At 49.2% G+C, this 27,746-nt stretch overlaps 2 protein-coding genes across 6 annotated transcripts in view; one reads left to right on the top strand and one right to left on the bottom strand.

Annotated features, from left to right (window-relative positions):
• The window catches only part of KIF1C (kinesin family member 1C), an 87,966-nt gene that overhangs the window by 1,600 nt on the left and 58,620 nt on the right, over positions 1–27,746 (top strand). The window lies entirely within an intron of this gene.
• The window catches only part of INCA1 (inhibitor of CDK, cyclin A1 interacting protein 1), a 51,685-nt gene that overhangs the window by 8,196 nt on the left and 15,743 nt on the right, over positions 1–27,746 (bottom strand). For 3 of the 5 annotated variants that reach the window (XM_075847351.1, XM_075847352.1, XM_075847350.1), the window contains exons 2-4: positions 8,232–8,308; positions 328–444; positions 156–183 (exon numbers count right to left, since the gene is read on the bottom strand). In XM_075847351.1, the coding sequence (XP_075703466.1) occupies positions 156–183; positions 328–444; positions 8,232–8,275 (189 nt within the window). In that variant the 5' untranslated portion in view covers positions 8,276–8,308. The remainder of the gene's footprint in view (positions 1–155; positions 184–327; positions 445–8,231; positions 8,309–27,746) is intronic. The other 2 variants (XM_075847353.1, XM_075847354.1) reach the window with 1 other exon arrangement.

Raw genomic sequence — 27,746 nt, 5'->3', positions numbered from 1 at the left:
TTCTCTACCTCTACATTTCAATTAAATCTTTTGTTTAAAAAAAATAAATAATAATGTGTAGACATTTGTCTTATTTCAAGCATCAAATCTTAAGATCAAAATGTCCGGGAGTGTCCAAACTTTTGACTGGTACGGGATGTATTTCACGGACTTACCGATCCAGAGACTCCAGTGTTATAGACACTAAAAATAAAAAATATAATGTTATTATACGAGAAAAACAAAAGACTAGAAAACAAGGAGATGACAGTAAAGTTAAGCACAGAGTAGACAATGAGAGGGATGTCGATAGTTACTACTAATGAGACTGGACAAGTAGTTCCTTACCTTGGTTGTCTCATCAGTCGATCCCAAAACTCAGGACCGTAGCGCTTTTCAGGTTGACTTAATGGTGAGTGAGGAAGGATGGGCTCAGGGAGAAGACGCGTGACTGTCCGAGATCGTCTGTGGCAGTATAAGACAATGATTGCCGTACTTGAAGGAGAAGTAGTTATCACAATGACATCTATATTGCTAGTAGGAGTTGTCATAGTGTAAATGTAATATCTTCTGACACCTTATTGAGACATGACAGAATGATTATTGATGGAGGTTCACCACCAAACCTCTCAGATGACGGGACTGTGCTGTGTCTCTTTGGACAGCTTCACTCAGATGCTTCCATATTGCAACTGAAGGGCATTACTATTATGGCCGCGGTGCCGGCATTACTCACCTGCCGACGGCCACGACCACAAACCCAGGAGCTCATGCCGGCCTCTCATTCCTCTGAGACGCCAGCACACTGTACTCTCCTCGGTTGCTGCTAGGGTGCACGTGCTCGCTCCCGGCCTTAAAGGGCCAGTGCGCACCTAAAAAAAGCTCCCTATTCAATCCCTACTCTTCCTGCTGTATAAAAAGGACTCTGCCCTCTTGCTCCTTGCCTGAGCATTGTTGTTGTCTACCCATGTTCGTATAGCAAATGGTACCTTATTTGTATCCTGTTCCCAGTGTTCCCGTATCCTGCTTTCCGTAACTGTGTTTGTTCCTGAGCTGAAGTCTAGTGTTGGAGTCGTGTTGGGTCATCTGCCACGTCCAGTGTCGTCTGCCACGTCCAGTGTCATCTGCCACGCCCAGTGTCGTCTGCCACGCCCAGTGTCCTCTGCCATGCCCAGTGTCCTCTGCCACGCCAAGCATCATCTGTGCCACGAATCATCTGTGCCAAAGCGTCTGCTACACCTCGTGTCTGTCTGGACTTTTGCACAGTCTGTTGTTTGGCCAGCTGCCACTGCGCTACGGCGGAGCGGCCTAGTGGGTCCACATACCCTGGGATCGTAACTGTACACTCAGGCCATGGATCCCGCTGGTCAACCTAAAACCGTGATCCAGCTGATGCAAATTGATGTGCATGGCCTACAGGCATGCCAGGATCAACTCTTACAAGCTGCGCACTCCGTCATTAAGTGTTTGGATCGTCCTGTTCCTCCCCTTGCTGCTTCCGCTGATCCACCACCTGCTATCCCTCCTGCCTGTCCTGGGTCTACAATTTCCTTGCCTCTACCACTTCGCTATGACGGGGATCCTAAGACCTGTAGAGGCTTTATCAATCAGTGTACTATCCATTTCAAGTTACGTGCCCATCTCTTCCCCTCTGACGAGGCAAAGTTTGCTTTTATTATTTCTCTCCCCTCTGGCAAAGCCCTGGTATGGGCCAAACCCATCTTGGAACGAGAGGATCCGGAGTTCACCGATTTGCTCCTGTTTCTTGAGACTTTTTATATGGTGTTTGTGGAATCGGGTCGAACATCCTCTGCAGCTGCCTTACTGCTGACCTTCAATCAAGGGGAGTCAACTGTTGGGGAGTACGCCATCTCCTTTCGCACGCTGGCAGCGGTGCTGGCATGGAAAAATGAGGCCTTAGTGGCAACATTCTGGCAGGGCCTTGCCTCTCATATAAAGGATGAACTGGCAGCTCAAGAGCTTCCTGCTACCTTGGATGCCTTGATACTACTAGCAACTCTAATCGATATGGGGATCCCAAACGCGCACTTGTGAAGTTCGCCGGGAGAAGAGATCTTGTCAATTGGCACATAAGTTTCAACGACCTATTCTGCCTTCTCCTGTTGTACCCCTGGAGGAGCCAATGCAGTTAGACAGACTCAGCCTGTCTGACCCAGAGCGGCAACGCAGACGTTCTTCTGGATTACGTCTATACTGTGGTCACAAGGGACATTTTGTGCGCCAATGCCTCTGAAACCGGGAAATCTCCAGCACCTAGGCTTGATTGGGGAGACAACTCTAGGTTTCTACCCCTGCTAATAAATCCTCTTCCAGACTGTCTATTCCGGTGTCTATTGTCACCAGTGAAGGATCGCACAGTGTGCCTGCTTACTTGGATTCCGGAGCGCCTGAAAATATTATCCAGCAGGACCAGGTAGAACGTCTCCACTGTCCCTCTGGAGAAACCTCTGGTGATCGGTTCAGTTGATGGACAGTCTCTATCGGATCCTATTCTGTCTATCACTAAGCCACTGAGACTACAGATTGGAGTCCTCCATTCTGAATCAATAGCCTTCTACGACTTAACCAAAGCTATTAACCCCCTCCTGCTGGGATTGCCATGGCTTCGCTTGCACGCTCCAGTTCTCGATTTCAATTCCGGAGAGGTTCTCCCCAGTGGGGACGCCGATGCCTTCACCGCTGTCTGCCTTAGGTTCGACCTGTCGTCTCTCCTCTACCTCAATCTCTCCCAGGACTACCTCTATAATATGCTGGTTACGCAGATGTTTTTAGCAAAAAAGGAAGCAGAAATCCTTCCTCCTCATCGTCCTTATGACTGTCCTACAGAGCTGCTTCCTGAAGCCTCTTTCCCCCTCACGGACAGGTTTATCCCATCTCCTTGCGGGAAACCCAGGCCATGTTGGAGTATGTCAGGGAGAACCTAGAGAGTGGGTTCATCAGGAAGTCTACTTCGCCAGCTGGAGCACTTGGCGATTATCTCCGAGCTCTTTGACAGGATTCGTGGAGCCAAGGTGTTCACTAAGCTGGATCTACGCGGAGCCTATAACCTGATCCGTATCCACAAGGGTGACGAATGGAAGACCGCATTTAACACCCCGAGATGGCCACTATGAGTATCTCGTAATGCCGTTTGGACTGTGTAATGCTTCAGCTGTGTTCCAAGAATTTGTGAACTACATCTTCCATGATCTTCTGTATGTCTGTGTGGTGGTGTATCTGGACGACATCTTATCCTACTCACCTGATCCGACGACGCATGTACGCCTAGTCTTATTGAGGTTTAGGGGGGATAACCTGTGCGCGAAACTGGAGAAGTGCGTATTTGAAAAAAAATCTCTGCCCTTCCTGGAGTATAAAATTTCTAATCGTTAGCTTCAAATGGATCCTGAAAAAGGTGAAGTCCATCTTGGAGTAGCCACATCCTCAAGGTCTCCGAGCTATCCAAAGATATTTCGGATTTGCTCATTTCTATCGTCCATTCATCCCAAATTTCTCATCTCTTACTGCCCCATCTCTGCCCTTACCAAGAAGGAAGCAAACGCCAAGGACTGGACTTCTGAGGCAGAGCGGCATTCTTCAACCTCAAGACCACCTTCACTTCTGCCTCTGTTCTTCGTCATCCTGATGTGACTCGACAGGTTTCCTTGGAGGTTGATGCCTCTTCCATTGGTGCTGGAGCAATCCTGTTTCAAATGAATACCAAGGGTATGGCAGTATCAAGCAGATTTTTCTCCAAACTCTCCTCTCCTGCTGAGCGCAACTACTCCATTGGGGACCGAGAATTTCTTGCTGTCAAGTTGGCCTTGGAAGAGTGGAGACACCTGCTGGAGGCGGCTAATCATCCCATCATCATCTACACAGATTATAAGAATCTTACATATTTGCAGTCCCCACTGAGACTAAAACCTTGTCAAGCCAGATGGTCGCTGTTCTTCGCTAGACTTAGATTTTTTTCTTCACTTCTGCTCTCTGGAGAAAAACATTAAGGCTGATGCCCTGTCGCGGTCATTCTAGACAGATGACTATGAAGAAAGTCCTCAACACATCATTGATCCCTCAAGGACTATTGCTGTAGACCCTATACAGATCAAGGACAATCCTCCTGGAAACATTTTTGTCCATTCGGCTGACAGGAAAAAAATTCTTTGCTGGGGGCATATGTAAAGGAACTGCCAGACACAGCTTCTGTGTCGACGCCCGTGGTTGCTCAGTCTGCACCTGCTCCTAAGTCTGATAGAGTGACTCCTTCTTCTACCACTCAGGCTGGGAGGCTGAGGAGTGGGAGAACCTATCACAGCCTGGCCAGACGGAGCTAGCTCCCGCCCCCTGTCTATTTATACCTTCATTTCCTGCTTCTCCTTTGCCTGTGATTCTTCTTGTTTCCTGGCTCTGCTGCTGCTGCTTGTACTATTTGTCGTCTGCTTCATATTGACCCTGGCTTTACTGACTACTCTCTTGCTCTGCGTTTGGTACCTCACACACTCCTGGTTTGACTCGGCTCGTTCACTACTCTTGTAGCTCACGGTGTTGCCGTGAGCATCTGCCCCTTTTCCCTTAGCTTCTTTGTACCCTTGTCGGTCTGTCTGTCGTGCACATAGTGAGAGTAGGGACCGTCGCCCAGTTGTACGCCGTCGCCTAGGACGGGCCGTTGCAAGTAGGCAGGGACTGAGTGGCGGGGAGATTAGGGCTCACCTGTCTGTCTCCCTACCCCGTCATTACAGCATAATTCTAAAATGGTTAGGCACTCTGGTGTCCGTAAGTCTCGGGACTTTATGTCTCGTCACTACTGGTGGCCCACGGTCCCCAAACATGTTGCGGACTGTTTCTTCATGTACGAACTGTGCCCAAGACAAGGCTACCCATTCTAAACCTGCAGGCCTGCTTCTACCTCTGCCAGTTCCTGATACCCCCTGGCAGCACATAGCTATGGACTTTGTTACTGACCTTCCTCCTTCTGCTGGATTTAAAACTGTGGGTCGTGGTGGACCCCTTCTCAAAGATGGCATATCTCATCCCTTTAACTGGTCTTCCGTCTGCTCGTCTGGCAAGTTTGTTTATCCAACACATCTTTCGTCTGTATGGCCTCCCCATCCATTTGTGTCAGATTGGAGTGTACAATTCACATCTAAGTTCTGGAGAGCCCTGTGTGAAGTTTCGGATGTCAAATGGGACTTTTCTTCCGCTTATCACGCGCAGTTTAACTGCCAAGTTGAAAGGATCAACCAGGTACTTGAAAATTACCTTAGTCATTTTATTTCAGTTCAACAAGACAATTGGGTACAGCTTTTGCAATGGGCCGAATTCTCTTACAACAATCATACTAGTGAGTCTACTTCTTCTCCATTCTTTATCGTGAACAGTCAACATCCATGTGTTCCTCTTCCTGCGCCAGCTACTTCTCAAGTGCCTGCAGCCAAAACTTCTTTTTTTCTGAGATTTTCTTCACATCTGGCAGCAAACTAAGTCCGTGATCTTTCAGGCAGTTGATCGCATGAAGAGATTTGCAGATAGTAAAATTTATTCTCAGTATTCCCCCAGAGTCAAGGTCTGGTTGTCTTCCAAAAACATACGTCTGAAGATCCCTTCACACAAATTTGCTCCCAGATTTCTCGGTCCCTTCGAAGTATTGCAACAGATTAACCGTGTCCTACAAGCTTCGGCTACCTCCTACCCTCAAAATTCACAACTCATTCCATGTGTCCCTCCTAAAGCCTGTGGTCCTGAACCGATTCAGCAAATCCCCTGGTTATACAGTTGCTCCCTACAGTTCTTCTGACATCTTTGAAGTAAGAGAGATCCTGGATTACAACAGAGGAGGACCTTCTACCTGGTGGACTGGAAAGGGCTTGGTCCTGAGAGGTCACCGGAGCCTGAAGATATTGTGGATCTTCATCTCATCACAAAATTTCTCTCACGCTCAGGACCTCAGAAGAGGAGTAAAAGGGGGGAGTATAATGTTATGGCTGTGGCCCGCTGGCATTACTCACCCACCGACGGCCGCAGACCCACGAGCTCTTGCCGGCGTCTCCCTTCTCTGAGACGCCGGCACACTGTACTGTCCTGGACTGCTGCTAGGGTGCTCCCTCCCAAGCTTAAAGGGCCAACACGCGCACTTACAAAAAGCACCCTATCCAGTCCCTACTCTCCCTGCTGTATAAAAAGGACTCTGCCCTCTTCCTCCTTGCCTGAGCGTTGTTGTCTACCCATGTTTGTATAGCAAATGGTCTCTTAGTTGTATCCTGTTCCCAGTGTTCCCGAATCCTGCATCCCGTATCCAGTAACTGTGTTTGTTCCTGAGCTGAAGTCTAGTGTTGGAGTCGTGTTGTGTCACCTGCCACGCCAAGCGTCACCTGCCACGCCAAGCATCATCTGCCACACCAAGCATCATCTGTGCCAAAGCGTCTGCTACACCTTGTGTCTGTCTCGACTCTTACAGGTAGTTTTGTGCTAAGACTTTTGCATAGACTGTTGTTTGGCCAGCTGCCACTCTGCTACGGCTGAGTGGCCTGGTAGGTCCACATACCCCGGGATCGTAAAAATTACAGACCTTCTGATTTCAACAAAAGTGTCATCTTCTTCACTTGGAGATGTAGAAATCTCTCCATGAAGCTGAATGGGCAGCCCATTCATTCTACAATGGTGGTGGTATTGGTTCACGGCCTCAATAACATGTTGAAGATGTTTAAAGGTGCACATACCTTTTAGCAATCACAAAGAGGGAAGCAGCTATACAAATTCTGCTTCATTGGAAACGACACTCCTTTCCCCCAATACACCATGTCTGTCATACACAGATATTGGCTGGTGACTTGCTCATGCAGCTTTACGTGTATTACCCCATGTGTATAAAAGATGGCTGTGACATTGTACTGAACAAGACCTTATTACATTTTGCATCCGCCTTATTTCCTCATAGATTGTAAGCTCTTGTGATCAGCGTCTTCACTCCTCTTGTCTCCCCAATTCCCTCATAAATAGTAAGCTCTTGTGATCAGCGTCTTCACTCCTCGTGTCTCCCCTATTCCCTCATAGATTGTAAGCTCTTGTGATCAGCGTCATCACTCCTCTTGTGTCTTCTCTATTTCCTCATAGATTGTAAGCTCTTGTGATCAGGGTCCTCACTCCACTATTTCCTCACAGATTGTAAACTCGCTCCTCTTGTTTGAATTGTAAATTAGTTTTGTCACTATATAATGTCTGATATTGTCTGTACATGTTCCCTGTGAATTGTAAAGTTCTGTGGAATATATTGGTGCTATATAAATAAAGATTATTATTATTAACTACATGTAGTCATCATCTAATTAAATAAATGGGTCGGGATTCCCAAATGAACTTTACATTAGAGTATATGGCTATGGGAAGCCCAGAATGTTTCCATTATACTATTTGTGTAAAGGATCTGCCAGGCACAGCTTCGGGGTTAACGCCCATAGATAATCAGTCTGCTTCTATGTCTGTGAGACTGACTCCATCTTCCACCACTCAGGGTGGCAGACTTAGGAGTGGGACAACCTATCACAGCCTGGCCAGACGGAGCTAGCTCCCGCCCTCTGTCTATTTATACCTGCCTTTCCTGTTCCTCCTTGCTTGTGATTTCTTCTCGTTTGGTTTCCTGGCCCTGCTGCAGCTTCTTGTACTATTGTCCTTGCTTCATATTGACCCCGGCTTGCTGACTACTCTCCTGCTCTGCGTTTGGTACCTCGTACACTCCTGGCTTGACTCGGCTTGTTCACTACTCTCCTGCTCTGCGTTTGGCACCTCGTACTCTCCTGGTTTGACTTGGCTTGTTCACTTCTCTTGTTGCTCACGGTGTTGCCGTGGACAACTGCCCCTTTCTCCCCCTAGCTGTGTACCCTTGTCTGTTTGTCTGTCGTGCACTTATTGAGCGTAGGGACCGTCGCCCAGTTGTACCCCGTCGCCTAGGGCGGGTCGTTGCAAGTAGGCAGGGACTGAGTGGCGGGTAGATTAGGGCTCACTTATCTGTCTCCCCACCCCCGTCATTACAATTTGCAATCCTTTTAGCCGCCCTTAATAAAACTGTGATCGGCTCTTTAGCTTACCCACCAAGCCAAGTAGAACTAATCTCAGCCGAGGAGGCACAACATTTGGTGGGGTCTCAGCACCCGGACCGATTGATCAAAACTCCTCAAATGTCAACATTTTTATGAATGCGCAGTTACTCTTTAACTAGCAATCTCATACTAAATTAAAATAATTTATCTACTTACGTTATATAAGGAATAAAACTTTCACTGCTGAATTCATTGTCCATCTTCACAATTCGAACTTTCCAACTAAACTCTTTCTGTAGAAACAACAATGTAATCATCATGTCTTTGACTTCAAGGGGTTCCCGGGCATTTTATATTGATGGCCTATTCTCAGGATAGTTTATCAATATCAGATCCACGGGGGTCTGACTCCCGGCACCACTGCCAATCAACTGACTAAAGGCGCCCTGGCAACAATCGCTGCAGCTGATCGGCGTAGGTCCCGGGAGTCAGACCCCCATGGATCTGATATTGATAAACTAACCTAATAGGCCATAAATATAAAATGCCCGGGAGCCCCTTTAGTCCTCTCTTCTCACACTGTGACAACCTTATTAGACATAATATACAGGCTGGTTGTCAGTAGTAATAGATGAATATCTGTTATTGTAGTATAAGGTGTGTGTATCTCATGTCTGATCACAATGTAATTATATTATATATCAGTGATGTCAGTAACAGGGGGCGGGGCTGTGACAACCTCTCACATGATATACAGGCTGGTTGTCAGTAGTAATAGATGAATAGCTGTTACTGTATATAAGATGTGTGGATCTCATGTCTGATCACATGTAATTATATTATATATCAGTGATGCAGTAACAAGGGGCGGGGCTGTAACAACCTCACACATGATATAGAGGCTGGTTGTCAGGAGTAATAGATGAATAGCTGTGACTGTATATAAGATGTGTGGATCTCATGTCTGATCACAATGTAATTATATTATATATCAGTGATGTTAGTAACAGGGGGCGGGGCTGTGACAACCTCTCACACATGATATACAGGCTGGTTGTCAGTAGTAATAGATGAATAGCTGTGACTGTATATAAGATGTGTGGATCTCATGTCTGATCACAATGTCATTATATTATACATCAGTGATGTCAGTAACAGGGGGCGGAGCTGTGACAACCTCTCACACATGATATACAGGCTGGTTGTCAGTAGTAATAGATGAATAGCTGTCACTGTATATAAGATGTGTGGATCTCATGTCTGATCACAGTGTCATTATATTATATATCAGTGATGTCAGTAACAGGGGGCGGGGCTGTGACAACCTCTCACACATGATATACAGGCCGGTTGTCAGTAGTAATAGATGAATAGCTGTTACTGTATATAAGATGTGTGGATCTCATGTCTGATCACATGTAATTATATTATATATCAGTGATGTCAGTAACAGGGGGCGGGGCTGTAACAACCTCACACATGATTTACAGGCTGGTTGTCAGTAGTAATAGATAAATAGCTGTGACTGTATATAAAATGTGTGGATCTCATCTCTGATTATTCTCCATATTTTACAATCTAGAGCAAACATCGACACCTGCCTTTTTCTACTTCACATGAATCCTCACTCATATCTATGGCACAAGTTTACAAGAATAATAAAGAGACCCGAGACAGCGTTTCTAAAACAAAATCTTAGGCCCTATGGTGATGATCACAGTGTGATTTGGTTGATGATGGCGAGAACTGTGAATTGTAAGAAAACATGAAATATATGAAGGTCAGGAAGGATTTACATGATTTGTCTGAATTCTTTAATATTAACAAAACATCTCACATCCACTTAAGTAAAACCTTCGGCAGATGAGTGGTCTGTTATTCCTGGAGCATTCTAGACTTGATCCTGAGCCTCTGTCCTTTATATTGACCTTCACAGGCTCAATTTAAAAAAGTTAGTTTCTCCAATTAACTCTCTGTAGAAATGGAGCAGTAGTGGTGCTTTATGATTTCGACTTTCAGTAATCTTCTAGCACACCATTCGTACTTCTCATAAGATAACATTGAGCAGGGAGGCAGCGCTGGCTCCAGATGTAAGTTGGTCTATGGCGATAGTCATAGTGCCCCCTGTCTATTCCACCCTTAACTTGACAAGAATAGGGTAAGTTTACCCAGATGATCATGGGCCTCCAAAGCCCTGGTATCAGTTCAGGTTTGCCAGGAGCGCCATGGCATCTGCTCAAGCTGAGAAGCACTCGACAAGATACCCCAAGATGAATGTATTTAGGAGTCTGTGAAATTGGTTCAAAGGGCAAGAAAAATTTGGTGCAGCTCACTAGACATATTAGACACATTGCTCTTCCTTACACCACCTCATGAATAAAGTACATATACAACAAAAATGGTTCAAGTCTTTAAAGGGCTTGTACTATAATGGACAACTATCACCTATCCACAGGTTAGGTGATAATAGTCTGGGGTTAGGTGATAATTGTCTGATTGTTAAGGGCCCATACTGCTGGGACACCAACTTAGCAAGAGAAGAGGGGTCCCGAACCCCCAGTTTCTACTCACTACATCCCCCGCAGGAAACCTCAGAGGTTTTCTGTCATTCCCATAGACTTTGAATTGAGCAGCCGCATGCATGTTCGAGCACCGATCCATTCAATGTCCTTCTTACTGCGGTCGAGCAGTGGGAGTTGTAAAGAAAAGTGTATGACGCTGACCAATCAGCGTCATACACTAATCTTCATTCATGCCCAGCTTTATTGTGACTTCACTTACTCCCGCATTTCCTCCACCGAAGCGACGGGAGAATGACCAGACATAAGTCCCATGTACCCTAAATGGTACCAATGAAAACGAAAAATCGTCCTGCAAAAAACTAGCCCTCATACAGCGACATTGAGATAAAAACAAAAGTTCTGGCTCTGGGAATACAAATAATTTTTGTTTTAACCCCTTCCTGCTTTGCCTATTTTTGACCTTCCTGACAAAGCCTAATTTTTCAAAACTGACATGTTTCACTTTATGTGGTAATAACTTCGGAATGCTTTTACCTATCCTAGCGATTCTAAGATTGTTTTCTTGTGACACATTGGACTTTATGTTACTCGAATTTGCTCGATAAATTCAGTATTTATTTGTGGAAAAACACTAATATTTTGAGAAGAATTGCAAAAATTAGCAGTTTTCTAAATTTAAATGTATCTGCTTGTAAGACAGGCAGAAATACCACACAAAATTGTTGCTAATTAACACCTCCCCCATATGTCTACATTAGATTGGCATCGGTTTTTGAACATCCTTTAATTTTTCTACGTTACAAGGCTCAAGAAAATTTCAAAAGGCCTTTATTACAGGGACCAGTTCAGTTGTGAAGTGGCTTTGAGGGCCTTATATATTAGAAACCCCCAATTATTCACCCCATTTTAAAAACGTCACCCCTCAAAGTATTCAAAACAGCATTTAGAAAATGTCTTAACCCTTTAGACGTTTCACAGGAATTAAAGCAAAGTAGAGGAAAAATCCATTATTTTTGTAACACAGAAGGTTTTACCAGAGAAACGCAACACCAGCAGTGACTAGCAAGGAGGGAGGTTGTGTGTTTGGGAGCTGCTGTGTGTGTGCTGTGAGTGTGGACCACACCCGGAATCCAGGGAGTTTCCTTTTTTTCACCAGCCCAGGTTTCTATCACCTGCCTGGGCTAAGGAAGCTTCCCTGAAGGAGGCTCCATTCATACATGGAGCCTCAGACCTCTACCCCCTGGAGCATGCAGGCGGGGGGTAGAGGGTCTTCCCAACCTGCTGGGAGCGTGCAGCCAGCATCAGGGGTGAGAAGGTCATCCCGTGGAAAGATCTGTGCGGCCCCCCCTGATGCTGGGGCTCTGGAAGGAGCCAGGAGGAGAGACATGGCGGATCATCCAGGTGGAGGACCAGAAGGCCCAGCAAGGCCAGATGCCAGACCTGAGGACCAGAGCACGGTAGAGGAATGGGGGCTACTGCGGTCGGGAGAGTCGGTGGAAACCTTCAGCTCCCGCCTAGCTGCCCGGCTGGAAGAATACCGGGACCTCGGTAAGTCCCTGCGGCGGCTTCGTGAAGATCTGGCGGTCGCAAGGGGACGAGCCGCGAAAACATCAGGCGCCAAGAGGTCCCGGTATAATCTACAGGTAAAGACAATTTTGGAGGAAATTAATATGGTGGAGGAGAGGAAGATGGAGATTGTGGTCGGTGGGGGAGCCTTCGGGGAGAAATTGGAGAATGATGAAAGGTTTTCCCTGATGGCGTCCCCCACGCAAAGTAATGAAACCCCCTGCAAAAGGGGAGTAAAGGCATTGGCTGCTAAAAGTGCAGAGGCAGTGGAGGCCGCAAAAGTGGAGGCCGCAGAAGTGGAGGCCACAAAAGTGGAGGCCGCAAAAGTGGAGGCCGCAAAAGTGGAGGCCGCAAAAGTGGAGGCCGCAAAAGTGGAGGCCGCAAAATTGGAGGCCGCAGAAGTGGGGGCCACAGAAATGGAGGAAAGCGTGGAGGTGGAGAGGACGCCAACCCGGGAGGAGACGGGCTCGGAGGACCCCTGGGAAGGCAGTAACGGAGGGGCAAGTGGGGAACTTTCCTGCAGCCAAGTTGTGCAAAACTTTGAATCGGGCAGTGGGCACCCCCCGGGGTTGCTCACGCAAATACGGCTGCAGGAGTCCCCAGTGTCCCTCCAGAACTTTACTTTTGGAGATGAGTTGCCACCGGAGGAGGAGAAAAAAAAAAAGAAAAAATTATGGAAGTTGAGGCGGAAAAATGCAAAGGGGAAGACAGGTGGAGTATCTTACAAATATTCCTACCTGTCTTCCTTGCGTTCCGGACCGGGTGAGAGCTCGGTTCGGGACGCAAACCCCGCAAATCCCCCAGCTCCGGCCTCTGCAGTGGGGTCGTGGCGGGTATGTGGGCAGAAAGATATGGTGCTGGTTTTGAGCAATGTGGCCAAGATGGCGCCAGACGCCGTCTCCTGTAAAGGAGGTGGCGTCGATGGCCACGTGGCGCTAGGGGGCGTGTCCCCGTGTCCGGCGGATGGGGAACCTCAGAAGCCGGTCTCTGGCGCAAGCCGGAGGCCGGGGGACGGGGGGAACCGGAAACCGGATGTGGCGCCGGAAAACCGGAAGTCTGCTGGTCATGTGACTCGGCCGGCGGACGCACCAGAAAGTGTTGCGGCAGCGAATGGTGGCGGTAGGAGAGGCTTCGGCACTGCTGGCCATCCCCCGACGGGAGGGGGGGGTGGTTTGGTGCCGGGAGCGGCTCTAGCTGTGCCTGCGGCCCCTCCATCTGCATCGCCGCAAGGCGGTGGGAGGGGTTTAGCGGGCATGGGGGGTGACGGCACCCCTCCTCCCGAACATTGCATTGGTGGCGCAGCAGAAATGGAGGTCGGTGAAGCGGAGGGTGCTGAGGGATTGCCGCCTGAGATATCCGGCGGCGCCCCAGAAGTAGCGGCACCTGATGATGTGGAGACCCCAAAAACAACATATAAAAAGCCTATGGACAAAAGGAAGAACTCCGTAACCAGCCTGGCCGGTATGAAAGTTGTGGAGAGGAATGTAAGTGGAAATGTAAATATTGATGGTAATGTTAGTAGTGTTGGTAATATTGTTGGTGGTGGTAATGTTGTGGATATTAATGTTATGGATGTTAATGTGGGTTGTAATATTGTGGGGGGAGTGTCAACCAGTGGCGGGCCGGTTGCTCCTTCTGCCAGAGCGCCCGGCAGGTCGTATGCGGGCGTTGTGGTGGGGGGACCGTCGGCCCACCCATCCTCATCTTCTGGGCCCGGGGACGGCAGTTTGCAACAGCGCCTCCTAGAAGCCTTAAGGGAGGGGAAGCAGACGATAACAGTAGGGGGAGTGCAGAAGGACCTATCCTTTTGGATAAATAGGTATGGTCTGGATGCCTTCCGAGAGAGACGGGGAGATCAGTGGTCGCTCCCAACAACCGGGCCGGCCGTGGCCAGGAGGAATGTGGTCCGTCTCCAGTGGCGTGGCAATGATGCGTGCCCTCCTCGTAAGAGGGTGGTGGAGCTGCTGCTGGAGATGGGCTTCAAGGCGAGTGACATCTACGCCTTGATACATCCTCATGGTACGGCTGAGTTTGACATCAGCTTTGTTCAGCCGGGGGGCCTTGAGGTCTTCTGGGGGAACTATGAGCTGGTGAAAAGCGAGCCCGGCTGGCGAGGGTTTGCTGCGCAAGCAATCTCTCGCCAGAATGGTCTCAGGAAAGTGACCGTTCTTACCCGTAACGAGTCGCTTTCCTGTGTGGACATCATGACCTGGTTGGGAAGATACGGTGAGGTAGCAGAGATGCCACGGAAGAACTGCGATGAGTTTGGCATCTGGTCGGGAGCCTGGACGTTTATGGTTAAACTTAAGCGTCTGGGGCAGACGGTGTCCCACATACCATCATCTGCTTTCTTGGGAAGAGATCGAATCCTTGTCTTCTACCAGGGGCAGCCGAAGCTGTGTCACCGGTGTGGCGACCCCTCACACTTGAGCGCATGCTGCACTGTGCAGAAGTGCGCTCATTGTGGGGGGGTAGGCCATCTGGCCGCATCGTGTGAGCAGATTAGGTGTAACCTGTGTGGTGACCTAGGTCACCCTTTCAGTCGGTGTCCGCGCTCAGTCGTCAATGTCTGTTCCAACCCTACGGAGAATGTAAGGAGGGAGGTCTCCGTGGGCGAGGGGGCGGACAGAGACGATAGAGCCCAAGAGCAAAGGACGAACGCCAGCAGGGGACCCCCTTCTCGTCAGAGAAGGGCGGAAAAACGCAGAAGGGAACGAGAGCTGAGGAGGACCCAGGAAACTGGGGACTCCTCTGGCTCGGACCTGGATGCCCCCCAGGATACTGATGCTCTTGGGGGGGCCGTACTGGACGAGGAGATAAGGAGGATAGAGAGAGAGCAGAGGGCTGAGGACTCCCAGTCCTCCCACTATGAAAGTGTGGAAGAGGAAGGGAGGTCACAGCCTAAAACAAAACAGGGGACACCGGGTAACATCAAAACAGGGCTAAAAACATCTGGCCCTGCCCCGGCCAAGGAAGGCAAAACCTGCACCCCCCTGGTGTGCTCCCCCAACCGATACCGTGTTCTCATGGATATTCCAGACCCCCAGGCTGGGGGGGAGAGCACGGTAGGGAGTCTAGGAGTCGTTGAGCCTCCTCTTCTGCGGGGGCCACTGTCCCCGGGGGAGGGGGTCGGCCCGGACCCAGGAGATGAGAATGGGAGGGGGGTGGTGGAGGTTATGGACTCCTCAAAAACAAAAAAAAGAGGTAAAGAGGGTGAGGGGTCCTCCTCAGAGGAGAAAGCAAGGGGTGGGAAGAAGAAAACCGTCTAACTCAATCATTTATGATGGCGGCACCCACTCCGTTGACGCTGGCATCGATTAACGTTGCCAGCATTAAGTCGAATATGGCTAGATTTGCAGCCTTTGATTTTCTCGGCCGGGTTGAAGCTGACATTTTGTTTTTGCAGGAGACCAGACTGTCACTTTTGGCAGAGGTCGTGAAAGCTAGGAGGGAGTGGCGATGTGGGCCCTCCTACTGGTCTCTTGCGGCTGAGCCATATAGCGGGGTGGCGGTACTTTTTACCGCACCGGTCACATGCCGGCGGATGATCGAGTTAGAAATGGGGCGGTGCTTGATCTTAGATGTTCTCATGAGGGGACAAGAACTAAGACTCATTAACATCTACGGTCCCCAGACAAAGTGGGACCGGAAAAGTCTCTTCATGAGGATTAAGCCCTTCCTTTTTACAGGCCGACAAGTCATTTTTGGAGGGGACTTTAACACTGTCGTTAGGCCCCAAGACAGAGGAGGTTCCAGAAAGGTACTGGCCTATGATAGTGTCGAGTTGAATAGAATAGCTAGTGATGCTCGCCTGGAGGACATCCACATTCGGTATACCCCAGGCCACTCGGGGTTCACCTATCATAGTGGTAGTCGTAGGTCCAGGATAGACAGGTTTTTTTTAAAGGAGGACGCCATCTCTTCGGCAGTGTCCGTCGTTGAGGTGGAGTTCTCCGATCACTGTATGATTATGTTTTCTTTGAATGTTGCAGAGTCCCTCCAGATGGGAAGAGGTATATGGAGGCTGAATTCTACTCTCCTGGAAGAAGCAGAGATAAGACAGGCCTTCGAGGATTTTCTTCAGAGCCAGGTACCTTTATTGGATCTAGGTGGTACTAAGTCTGAGTGGTGGGAGGTGTTCAAAGAACGGGTGGCTGAGTTTTTCCGTCAGATCTCGTGCCTCAGGTCTATGAGCAGGTATCGCCTGTATCAAGACATGAGGAGGAAACTCGAACATCTAGTCTCAACCGGAGGTAGCCGTGAGGAAATCTCCGTGGTGAAAGCTCTGCTCAAAAGATGCCAATATGATAGGCACACGTCTTTGGTTCTTGAACGGGATTTCGGGAGGTACCGCTCGCCCGACCCTTACAAGAACTGCAAGATGTCAGTGAGTCGTAAGGTGGTGACAGGACTGGTAGATAGTACAGGCTCCCTGATGAGATCCAAATCAGGGATCCTGGAGGTCATCAGATCCTTTTATTCGCAGCTTTTGGGTGAGCAGGATCTAAACCGAGACGAAATGTCGGCTTTCCTGGCTGAAACCATCCCTGAGCCAGGAGCAGACCCCTCGCTTGGTGTTTTGACAGAGTCGATCAAGGAAGAGGAAGTGATGCTGGCGATTGATGGGTTGGCCATCAAAAAGTCGCCAGGCCCAGATGGCTTAACATCTGAGTTTTATAAGGCTTTTAAGGGAACCTTAGTTCCCCTCTTGACTGCGGTTTTTAATGAGTGCCTCTCCTCGGGCGCTCTGCCAAAGTCAATGGGCAAGTCGGCCTTGATCATTCTGTCAAAGGGTAAGGATTCGACCCGTATTGAGAACTGGCGTCCCATAGCGCTCCTCAATACGGACAGAAAGGTTCTCGCAAAAGTACTGTTTAATCGGCTGGTGAAGTTTGCACCCCGGCTCCTTTCGTCGGCCCAGCATTGCTCTGTTCCAGGCCGCAGCACCTTTAGTGCTGTCCTCAGTGTCAGAGAGGCAGTGGAGCAGGGACATTCTGGCCGATGGGAGGGGTACATGCTGTCCTTGGATCAGGCCAAAGCTTTTGACCGGGTGAATCACAAGTACCTATGGTCAGTCCTTCTGAGGTATGGCCTACCGGGTGAGTTCGTTAATTGGCTCCAGACCCTATACGCTGGGGCTGAGTCTTTTGCACTGGTGAACGGTTGGACTGGAACCCCCTTTGAGGTTGGGTCTGGTGTCCGCCAGGGTTGTCCCTTAAGCCCCTTGCTGTATGTTTTCGCGATCGACCCCTTTCTTAGGCGGCTCGATCGTGGGCCATTGGCGGGGGTGGGGATGTACTTGGAGGAGCCGGAAGCCACTCAGAGGGTGGTTGCGTACGCGGATGACGTCACTATCTTTGTCTCCTCGAGAGGGGAGGCAGAGTGGGTGATGTCAGAAGTTGAGCGCTACTCACGGGCATCTGGGTCCAGGATCAACCGGGACAAGTGTGAAAGTCTCTGGCTGGGGGGAGGGGATCCTAGTTTTGATCTCCCGGACACCCTCCCAGAGCCCAAAGGGTCTGCTAAAATCTTAGGCATTGAATTTGGCCCGGGTGATTACCCCATGAAAAACTGGGAAGGTAGGCTATCAATAGCTGCCCAGAAGGTTGGCCAATGGAAGGGATGGTCTTTGTCCCTTAGGGAAAGGGTTCACCTGGCCAAGGCTTACCTGATGCCCATGTTGCTCTACCTTGGCAGCGTGTGCATGTTGCCAGAACCTCTCTGGACTCGGGTCTATAGCCTGTTCTTCCAACTGTTATGGGGAAACAGGCTTAACCTAATCAAGAGGGAGGTTACTTACCTACCGAGGAAACTAGGTGGGTTAGGTATGGTTAACCCAGTGGTGTTTTTAGTAAACACCTTCATTAAAATTAATTTGGCAAACCTCTTTGAAAGAGAAAGGGCTCCTCTGTGGATATCCTCCTGCAGGGGATGGTTTCGGCCTTTCTTCCAGGAATGGGAGACAGGAGGCCAAGCGAAAGACCTGCGTGCACCCCATGGGCACCTCCCGGCTTATGCCGCCCCGGTTCTGAAGGTTGTTCGTCGGTGGGGTCTGGAGGCGAGGGAGATCAAGACCATGTCGAGAAAATTTCTTGACAGAAAGGTCTTGTTGACCTGCTTCCAGAAGCCCCTGGTGCTCAGGGACTGCCCAAGTAGCGACCTCGGGGTGGGATTAAAACTTTTAAACTCGGTGAGGATTCCCCAGAAGTTTTGGGATCTGGCTTGGCGCTGCTTCCATGGGAGGCTGTATGTAAGGGGCAATCTGAAGTTCAGAAACTCTGATGAAAGAGGTTGTCCTCGGGAGGAGTGCGATGACGCGCTGGAAAGCATGGACCATTTCTTGCTTCAGTGTCCCTTCAATGCAGAGGTTTACAAACGGGTGGGTGCCTCCATCGGTTGGCCCGGTCTGACCAACCTCTCCTACGCTGGTTGGGCCTATGGGGCATTCGGAGACCTGGGTGGAAGGGATCATTGCACTTCTTTTTTAGTTAGTTTAGTGATCAGGTATTTCACGTGGAACGCACGGTGCTTAGTATCGACTCAGTGTAAAATCCTCCTGGAGGACGAGGTGTGTAGGAATATCATGGGTGACCTGGTGAAGGTCCGGTCTCTGGAGGTTGAGAAACTGGGTGCATCCAAGGCCTCTCGACTTTGGAGGGGCTTCAATTTTAGGGTGCCCTAGGTGGAACCAACCTTCAGGGGGAGGGGAGGGAGTGCCCCTGGGTATTAGACTGGAGGTGGGGGTCTGCACCTGGCCATGACACCGGGAAATAGCGATAGGGACAGAATGAGAGACAGCAGTAGGGACAGATTAGTTTATAAAGTAATAAGGGATAGAGATAGGGCAAGCAGGATAGGTTTAGCGATAGGGACCGGGGTGGTGGTTGGGGGTTGGCTTTGGCCTCTGGGCTGGTGCTCTAGGGGGGCTTTCCTCTCTCTCTCCTCTGGTGATGGGCTGAGTAAGCACAAGTAGGTTTTTGTTTTGAGCTTTTTGGAGACAGAAAAAGGGCTTACAAGCAGCCAAACTTAGGTTTTCGGGTTAATGTATACAGTATGATATTTTGTTATAGTTATGTGTCGGTATGATTATATGGTGTATAGGTGTATGCATGGGTTTGTGTGAATGTTTAGGTAAGATGGGCAGTAGATAGGTGGGGTGGGGGGCCTGGGGGTGTGCCCAGCCCGATTCTGGACTACGTGGACGTGAGGAGGACATGAGACGTGGGATCGGGCTGGGTGGGTGATGTGTTGGGTGGTGGGGGCCAGCATCTGAACTATGCGGACATGGAAGGACATGAGGCGTGATGCTGGTTGGGGGAGGTGATGGGTGGTGATGGATAAGTTAGTGTGTACAGGGTTAGGTATGAATGTGGATAAGTTAATAAAATAAAATTAAAAAAAAAGTAAAAAATATATAAAAATAAATAAATAAATAAATATATATATATTTTGGCTTTGTTTTGTATTTTTTGTGTTTTGTTCTTTTCTTTTCATTTACATGGTGCACTGGAGTAAGTGCACCATGGGATAGTAACTTTTATTTTCAGAGTTTATTATTATTATTATTATTATTATTATTATTATTATTTTGTTTATATTATTATTGTGATTATTATTTATTTTGTTTTATATATGTCTTGATTTTTTTTATTTTTTTAATTTATTTTTTAGGGGGCCATTGGTTGGCACATGGTTTTTAAGAGTATGTTGTATATAGTGTTATAGTTATGTTTTCTTGGGGTTGGGGGGGTAAAGGTGTGTGTATGAATGAGTATGGGATTATAGTTATGTATGCATGGGGATTTATGTAAGAAGGGCCAGGCTGGGTAAATTGTACAGAAATGTACATAAGTTTTGTTTTGTTGTGTTTGTTTTGTAAATACCGTTTATTTTGTAATGTTTTATATTTTTCTATTAAAAGAGTACCAGAGAAACGCAACTCAATATTTATTGCCCAGATTCTGAAGTATTAGAAATATCCCACATGTGGCCCTAGTGTGGTAATGGACTGAAATACCGGCCTCAGAAGCAAAGGAGCACCTAGAGGATTTTGGGGTCTCCTTTTTATTACAATATATTTTAGGCGTGTTAGGTGTCACGGGCTGTGGGAATGTTGACGCACAAGGCTGCACCGCAGTAGCGGGGAGGCAGCTGGCCAAACTACAGAGCACCCCAGCAATACAATGTCCCGCACTAGGGTACCTGAATAGTCCCGAAAGTGGCCAAGGCTTTGGCACGGATGGAGGTGGGTGCAGCAGGTTACGCCAGACGTGGCAGATGACAGCAGGTGCAGTACGTTGCGCCAGACGTGGCGGATCACACTGGACGAGGAAGATGGCACTGGACGTGGCAGATGACACAGGAAGTGGCAGAATCGACAGCAGGTGCAGTAGGTCAAGACTCCAACTCTAGGAACACAGCACGGGATACAGGAACAGGTAACAGGGCACGGGTAACTGGAACGGGAAAACACTAAAAGGACCATTTTCAAGACAGACTTGGGATAAACTAACAACGCTCAGGGAAGGATCAGAAGGGCAGGGCCATTCTTATAGTCCAGGAAATCATGTGTAGTTGATGATGATGATTGTTCACATGTGCGCGCGCTGGCCCTTTAAGACTGCACAAGCGTGCGCGCGGACCCTACGGGACACAGCAGACTGGAGCGGAAGTGAGCGCTGGCGTCTCCTAGGAAGGTGATGCGAGCCAGCACTCGCTGATCTAGGGCTGCGGGAGGTGAGTAAACCCGACGGCCTGTGGCCATGGACGCTACAGTGTCCCCCTCTTCTTGGGGCCAGAGCGAGAGAGGAATTTCTTAATGAGAGCAGGGATACTGAGGTGCTCTTCCGGCTCCCAGGACCTCTCCTCAGGACCAAACCCTCTCCAGTCCACCAAATAGAAAGTCCTTCCTCCTACCCTTTTGCAGTCCAGGATCTCCCTCACCTCAAACACATCAGAAGAACCGCTGGGTGCAACTGTGGAACTAGACGTCTTACTGTAGCGGTTCAGGACCACTGGTTTCAGGAGGGACACATGAAAGGAGTTGGGGATTCTGAGGGTAGAAGGCAGCCTATAGGAGACAGGGTTTATCTGTTGCAAAATCTCAAAAGGACCGAGGAACCTGGGAGCAAAGTTGTATGAAGGCACCTTTAAACGGATGTTCCGTAAGGACAGCCAGACTTTGATACCTGGGAGGTACTGAGGCGGCTCTCTTCTTTTTGTATCCGCTTTTCACTTCTGTGATCGACTGCCAGCAAAATAGAGGACCGGGTCTGTTGACAGATTTGCAGAAAGTCCCCAAATGCAGCAGCGGGTACCGGAGATGTAGTCGACACAGGAAGAGGGACTCTAGGATGTTGTCTGTATACAATGTGAAATGGTGTGGAAGTGGTGGATTCACTTTTGTGGTTGTTATACGAGAACTCGGCCCATGGAAGAAGCTGTACCAAGTTATCATGCTGCATGGAGATGAAGTGGCGTAGATAATTGTCCATGATCTGGTTGATTCTCCCGACTTGCCCATTGGACTGGGGGCGATAGGCTGAGGAAAAGTCCAATCTCACATCCAGGAGTCTACAGAGGGCTCTCCAGAATTTTGAGGTAAATTGAACTCCCCGATCGGACACAATGTGAAGGGGCAAGCCACGCAAGCAGAAGATGTGCTGAATTAAGAGACTCGCCAGTCGGGGAGCAGAAGGTAGGCCGGTCATGGGATAAAATGTGCCATCTTTGAGAACCGGTCCACCACCATCCAGACAGTGTTGCATCCTGCTGAGGGAGGAAGGTCTGTGACAAAGTCCATAGCAATGTGCTGCCGTGCAGAAAGAGACAAAGTCCACAACATCTTTGGGTAGCATGGGCCTCCAGAAGTGACGAGCAATCAGGTCTCGGGTCTTACGAACACCAGCATGCCCAGCCAGATTAGAGCTGTGTCCCCAGCGGAGAATTCTTCTCCTGTCTGCCAGTTGAACAAAAGTCCTCCCTGGAGGGATGTCTCTAACCTGCAAAGGATTGGCAGTGACGGGTCTATGATACTCTGAAGGGACTCCACCGTGTCATCCGTCTCAAATGACCTGGACAGGGCATCGGCCCTCACATTCTTGTCAGAGGGACGGTAGTGGAGCACAAATTGGAAATGGGTGAAGAACAGCGACCCCCTGGCTTGATGGGGATTTAGTCGTTGAGCAGGCTGAAGATAAGTGAGGTTCTTGTGGTCGGTGTAGATCAGGATGGGGTGAGCTGCGTCCTCTAGAAGAGGTCTCCATTCCTCCATAGCCAATTTGGTGGCCAGCAGCTCCCGATCCCCAATAGAGTAGTTGTGCTCTGCAGAAGAAAAAAGTCTCGAGTAATAGCCACATACTACTGCCTTTCCTTTGTAGCTCCTCTGGAACAGAAGTGCACCTGCATCAACAGAAGAAGCGTCCACCTCCAATGAAAACTGCCGAGATACGTCAGGATGATGGAGGATCGAGGCTGAAGTGAAGGCTTTCTTGAGGCTAATAAATGTGGATACTGCCTCTGGAGTATACACCTTGGCGTTCACACCCTTCTTGGTAAGGGTAGAGATAGGAGCTGTCAGTGATGGGGAGTTTGGGATAAACTGCTGGTAGAAATTGGCGAATCCCAGGAAACGCTGTATGGACGGCAGGCCTTCAGGTCGTGCCCATTCCAGGATAGCTCTTACTTTCTCAGGATCTATCTTGGGACCTTGATCCGAGATGATATAGCCCAGGAAGGGCAGAGAATTGTTTTCAAAGACACGATTCTCCAGTTTGGCATATAAACGATTCTCCCTTAATCACAGTAGAACTTGACGGACATGCCTCAGATGAGTCATCGGATCTGGGCAGAAAATCAAAATATCATCGCGATAAACTACAACACAGACATAGAGGAGATCTCGAAAGATATCATTGACGAATTCCTGGAAGACCGCGGGAGCGTTACACAGTCCGAATGGCATCATCAGGTATTCGTAGTGCCCGTCTCGAGTGTTGAACGCCATCTTCCACTCGTCACCTTGACGGATTCGGATCAAATTATAAGCCCCACGCAAGTCTAGTTTCGAAAAAGTTCTGGCAACTCGTATACGGTCAAACATTTCAGATATAAGTGGCAACGGGTATTTGTTCTTGACTGTGATCTGGTTGAGACCAAGGTAGTCAATGCAGGGTCGAAGGGATCTGTCTTTCTTTTTAACGAAGAAGAACCCAGCCCCGGCCGGGGAGGAAGACTTTCGTATGAAACCCCTCTCCAAATTCTCCTTGTTATAGGCCGACATGGATAGAGACTCTGGAACGGAGAGAGGATATACCCGTCCACGGGAGGAGAGGCATTAGGAACCAGTTCAATGGAGCAGTCCGATGTGGAGGCAGCGTCTCAGCCTCCCTCTTGCTGAAGGCATCTGCAAACTGAGCGAAATGGGGGGGGCAGTCCCGCCATTGACTGAGGCAGAGGAGGCTGTACAGGATGGATCTGCAACAGACAACGACTGAGGCACTTGGAGCCCCATTGGAGAACCTCTCCAGAATTCCAGTTCAGGACTGGGGCATGCAGACGAAGCCAAGGCAGGCCCAGCAGAACAGGATTGATGGCCTTAGGCAAAACAAGAAATTAAATTAGTTCAGAATGAAGGGCTCCAACTTGGAGCTATAACGGCTTGGTCTTAGATACGATTGAATTGTGCAGAGGTAGTCCATTCACCAAGGCAACAGCCAAAGGTGTTTCCAGGGGAACTGTGGGCAACTGGAGATGATCCACTAGCTCCTTTTGGATGAAGTTTGCCGTGGACCCGGAGTCTAGATAGGCAGAAACCCGATGCGTCCTCTCGCCGGATACTATGGTCACAGGAATAAACAACTTGGAACAGAATGCTTTATTTGGTACCGTTCCACCTAGGGTTGTCTCTCCAACCAATCCTAGGCACTGGGGTCTCTCTGGCCTCTAGGGGACACAAACGCACCATATGGCCTCCGAGGCCCAATACTGACAATGTCCAGAAGAGTGTCTGCGTTTTCTCTCCTGGGTAGACAATTTGACGCGGTTCATCTGCATGGGATCCTCTGGTGGGACATCTGAGGAGGATAGTAAGGATTGCTGGAAAGTAGAATCCAGCCTAGGAAGTTCTCTATCCCGGAGAACCTCTTGTGAACGCGCCCGGATCCTCATGTCAACCCGGGTGGCAAGTAGGATGAGATAGTCCAGGGTAGATGGCAGATCGCGAGCGGCAAGCTCGTCTTTAATCCCAGAAGACAGTCCCTGCCAGAATATTGCCACCACAGCCTCGTTGTTCTAAGGTAATTAAGCAGCCAGGGTACAAAACTGGATGGTATACTCGCCCACGGAGTTGTCTCCCTGGTGTAGGGTCAGCAAGGATGCAGCAGCCGAAGAAACTCTCCCAGGTTCCTCAAAAATCAAGCGGAAAGTCCGTAAGAAGCACTGAAAGTAACGGGTCTCTGGTCCCTGATGTTCCCACAGAGGATTATCAAATGCCAGGGCTTTGCCAGTAAGGAGAGAGATGATGAAGGCGATCCTGACGTCATCAGAAGAGAAGGCCCTGGCATGTATTCTGAAGTGGATCTGGCACTGATTCAGAAATCCCCTGCAGGTCCTTGTGTCTCCGTCATAACGAGGAGGTAGCGGCAAGAAGCACAGGGGATCGGTACTGGTAATGACAAGTAGTGTAGCAGGAGGAACAGCAGAAATGGGTGCGGTGACGACTGTGGTTGGAGCAACCAGCCGATGAGCAATGGCGTTCACCGACAGGAGGAGTTGGTCTTGCCATGACTGGAGGTCTTGCATCTCGGCCAGCATGCCTTGTGTCGTCGAGGTCTTAGGTTTACCAGCGGGGTCCATGGCATGAGCGTACTGTCACAGTCTGTGGATCCACTAGGCCGCACCGCCGTAGCGGGGAGGCAGCTGGCCAAACCACAGAGCACCCCAGCAATACAAAGTCCCGCACATGTGTACCTGAATAGTCCAGACAGCGGTCGAGGCTTTGGCACGGATGGAGGTGGGTGCAGCAGGTTACACCAAACGTGGCAGATGACAGCAGGTGCAGCATGTTGCGCCAGACGTGGCGGATCACACTGGATGAGGAAGATGGCACTGGATGTGGCAGATGGCACTGGACATGGCAGATGACACAGGACGTGGCAGATGACACAGGATGTGGCAAACGACAGCAGGTGCAGTAGACACAACTCCAACACTAGTAGGCACAGAAACACAGCACGGGATACAGGAACAGGTAACGGGGCACTGGTAACAACTGGAACGGGAAACACTAAGGGACCATTTGCAAGACAGAGTTGGGATACACTAACAACGCTCAGGGAAGGATCAGAAGGGCAGGGCCCTTCTTATAGTCCAGGAAATCATGTGTAGTTGATGATGATGATAGTTCACATGTGCGCGCTGGCCCTTTAAGACAGTGCACGAGCGTGCGCGCGCGCGCACCCTACGGGACACAGCAGGGCGGAAGAGAGCGCTGGCATCTCCTAGGAAGGAGATGCGAGCGAGCGCTCACTGATCCATGTTTACTCCCCTCCCAACGCCCGCAGCCATGGAAACTACATTAGGTTTGAATGGCTCTTGCGGTGCCAAAACAGTGGAAAACGTAGGTTTAGCAAATTTGTTCTCATTTCCACAAGGACTAAAGGAGAAAAAGCACCGCAACATTTGTAAAGCAATTTTTCCCGAGTAAAACAACATCCCATATGTGGTCATAAACGGCTGTTTGGACACAAGACAGGGCTTAGAAGGGAAAGGGGTGTAGTGAGCATTTAGACCCCCACAAGTGTTTCATAGACTTTATTAGAATTGGGCATTGAAAATAAAAAAAATCCTGTTTCTTCAATAAGACGTATCTTTAGCTAAACAAAATTTACGCCGTTCACCGTGTGGAATAAATAACATAATATTTTTAGAGTTCAGGCCGTTACGGACGTGGCGATACCAAATATGTATGGTTTATTAGTTTTTTTTCAATAATAAAGGATTTGAAAAAGGGAAATTGTGTTTTATTTTATTACTTGAAACTTTTATTTAGTTACATAGTTACATAGTTTGTACGGTTGAAAAAAGACACATGTCCATCAAGTTCAACCAAGGGATGGGAAAGGGGAAGTGGGATGGGAAAGGGGAAGTAAAAAATTTCTACACATAGCAGTTAATATTTTTTTGTTCTAGGAAATTATCTAAGGCCTCATTCACACGGCAGGGTTTCCCGGCCGGGTGCCGGCCGTTCATAAATCGGCCGGCACCCGGCTGCATTAGGAATGATAGACCCCTAATGGGGCTATTCACACGACCGATTTTTTGACGGCCGGAAAATCCGGCCGTCAAAAAATAGGACATGCTCTATCTTTGCCCGGGCACCCGGCCGCCCGGCTCCCATACAAGTCTATGGGGCCGGGTATTACACGGCCATCACCGGAATGTGTTCCGAGTGATGGCCGGGTTTCCCGGCGCTTGCGCTCTATCTCCTCCTCCTCACAGCGCAGAGTGCATGTGAGGAGGAGGAGTTGATGCCATTCTGACGAATGGCATCGCTGTACACTGTGTTGCAGGGCCGGGGTGTACAGCAGGTGGAAGGGAGCGCTGCGCTGGCTCCCTTCCCCTGCTTGTTAAAAGCACCCTGGCTCGGCGACACCTTCGATGGCGCCGCTAGTAGTAGTAGCAGCAGCTGCTGCTGCTGCGGCTGCTACTACTGTAGCGACGCCACTATAGCAGAGCGGGGAGGTATCTCCCCGCTCTGCTATGTGCTAGCCGCACTTTAGCTCCTTGAAGGAGCGGAATCCCCGTGTTTTCGGGGATTCCGCTCCTGGACAGAGCGCTTGATGTCTCTGTCCATATCTGGGCAGTGACATCAGGGGAAACTCCTGAAGCGGAATCCCCGAACACATGGGGATTCCCCTTCAGGAGCTGCCGCTGATGTCACTGTCCGGATCTGCCCGGCCCGGCACGGATGCATAACTTTATGCAAACCGGCCGGGCAAAATGGGCGATTTTACCGGCCGACACTCGGGCTCGGGAACGACCCGGTCGTGTGAATCCCGCCTAACCCTTTTTTAAAGCCATCTACTGTCCCTGCTGTGACCAGCTCCTGCGGTAGGCTATTCCATAGATTCACAGTTCTCACAGTAAAGAAGGCTTGTCGCCTCTGCAGGTTGAACCTTTTTTTCTCCAGACGGAGGGAGCGCCCCCTTGTTTTTTGAGGGGGTTTTACATGGAACAGGATTTCACCATATTTTTTATATGCGCCATTCATATATTTATATAAGTTAATCATGTCCCCCTTAGTCGTCTTTTCTCAAGGCTAAATAGGTTTAGTTCTTTTAATCTTTCCTCATAACTTAGATTCTCCATGCCCCTTATTAGCTTTGTTGCTCTTCTTTGTATTTTTTCCAACTCCAGGGCATCCTTTCTATGAACTGGAGCCCAGAACTGGACTGCATATTCTAGATGAGGCCTCACTAATGCTTTGTAAAGTGGTAATATTACATCCCTGTCCCGCGAGTCCATGCCTCTTTTGATACAAGACAATATTTTGCTGGCCTTTAAAGCAGCTGATTGACACTGCATGCTGAAATTTAGTCTATGATTTACAAGTACACCCAGATCCTTCTCAACAATTGACTCC

This window comes from Rhinoderma darwinii (assembly GCF_050947455.1).
Source record: "Rhinoderma darwinii isolate aRhiDar2 chromosome 3 unlocalized genomic scaffold, aRhiDar2.hap1 SUPER_3_unloc_2, whole genome shotgun sequence".
In the NCBI taxonomy this organism is placed as follows: domain Eukaryota; kingdom Metazoa; phylum Chordata; class Amphibia; order Anura; family Rhinodermatidae; genus Rhinoderma; species Rhinoderma darwinii.
The sequence above is the reverse complement of the archived record's forward strand: the minus strand, read 5'-3'. Positions and strand labels throughout refer to the sequence as shown.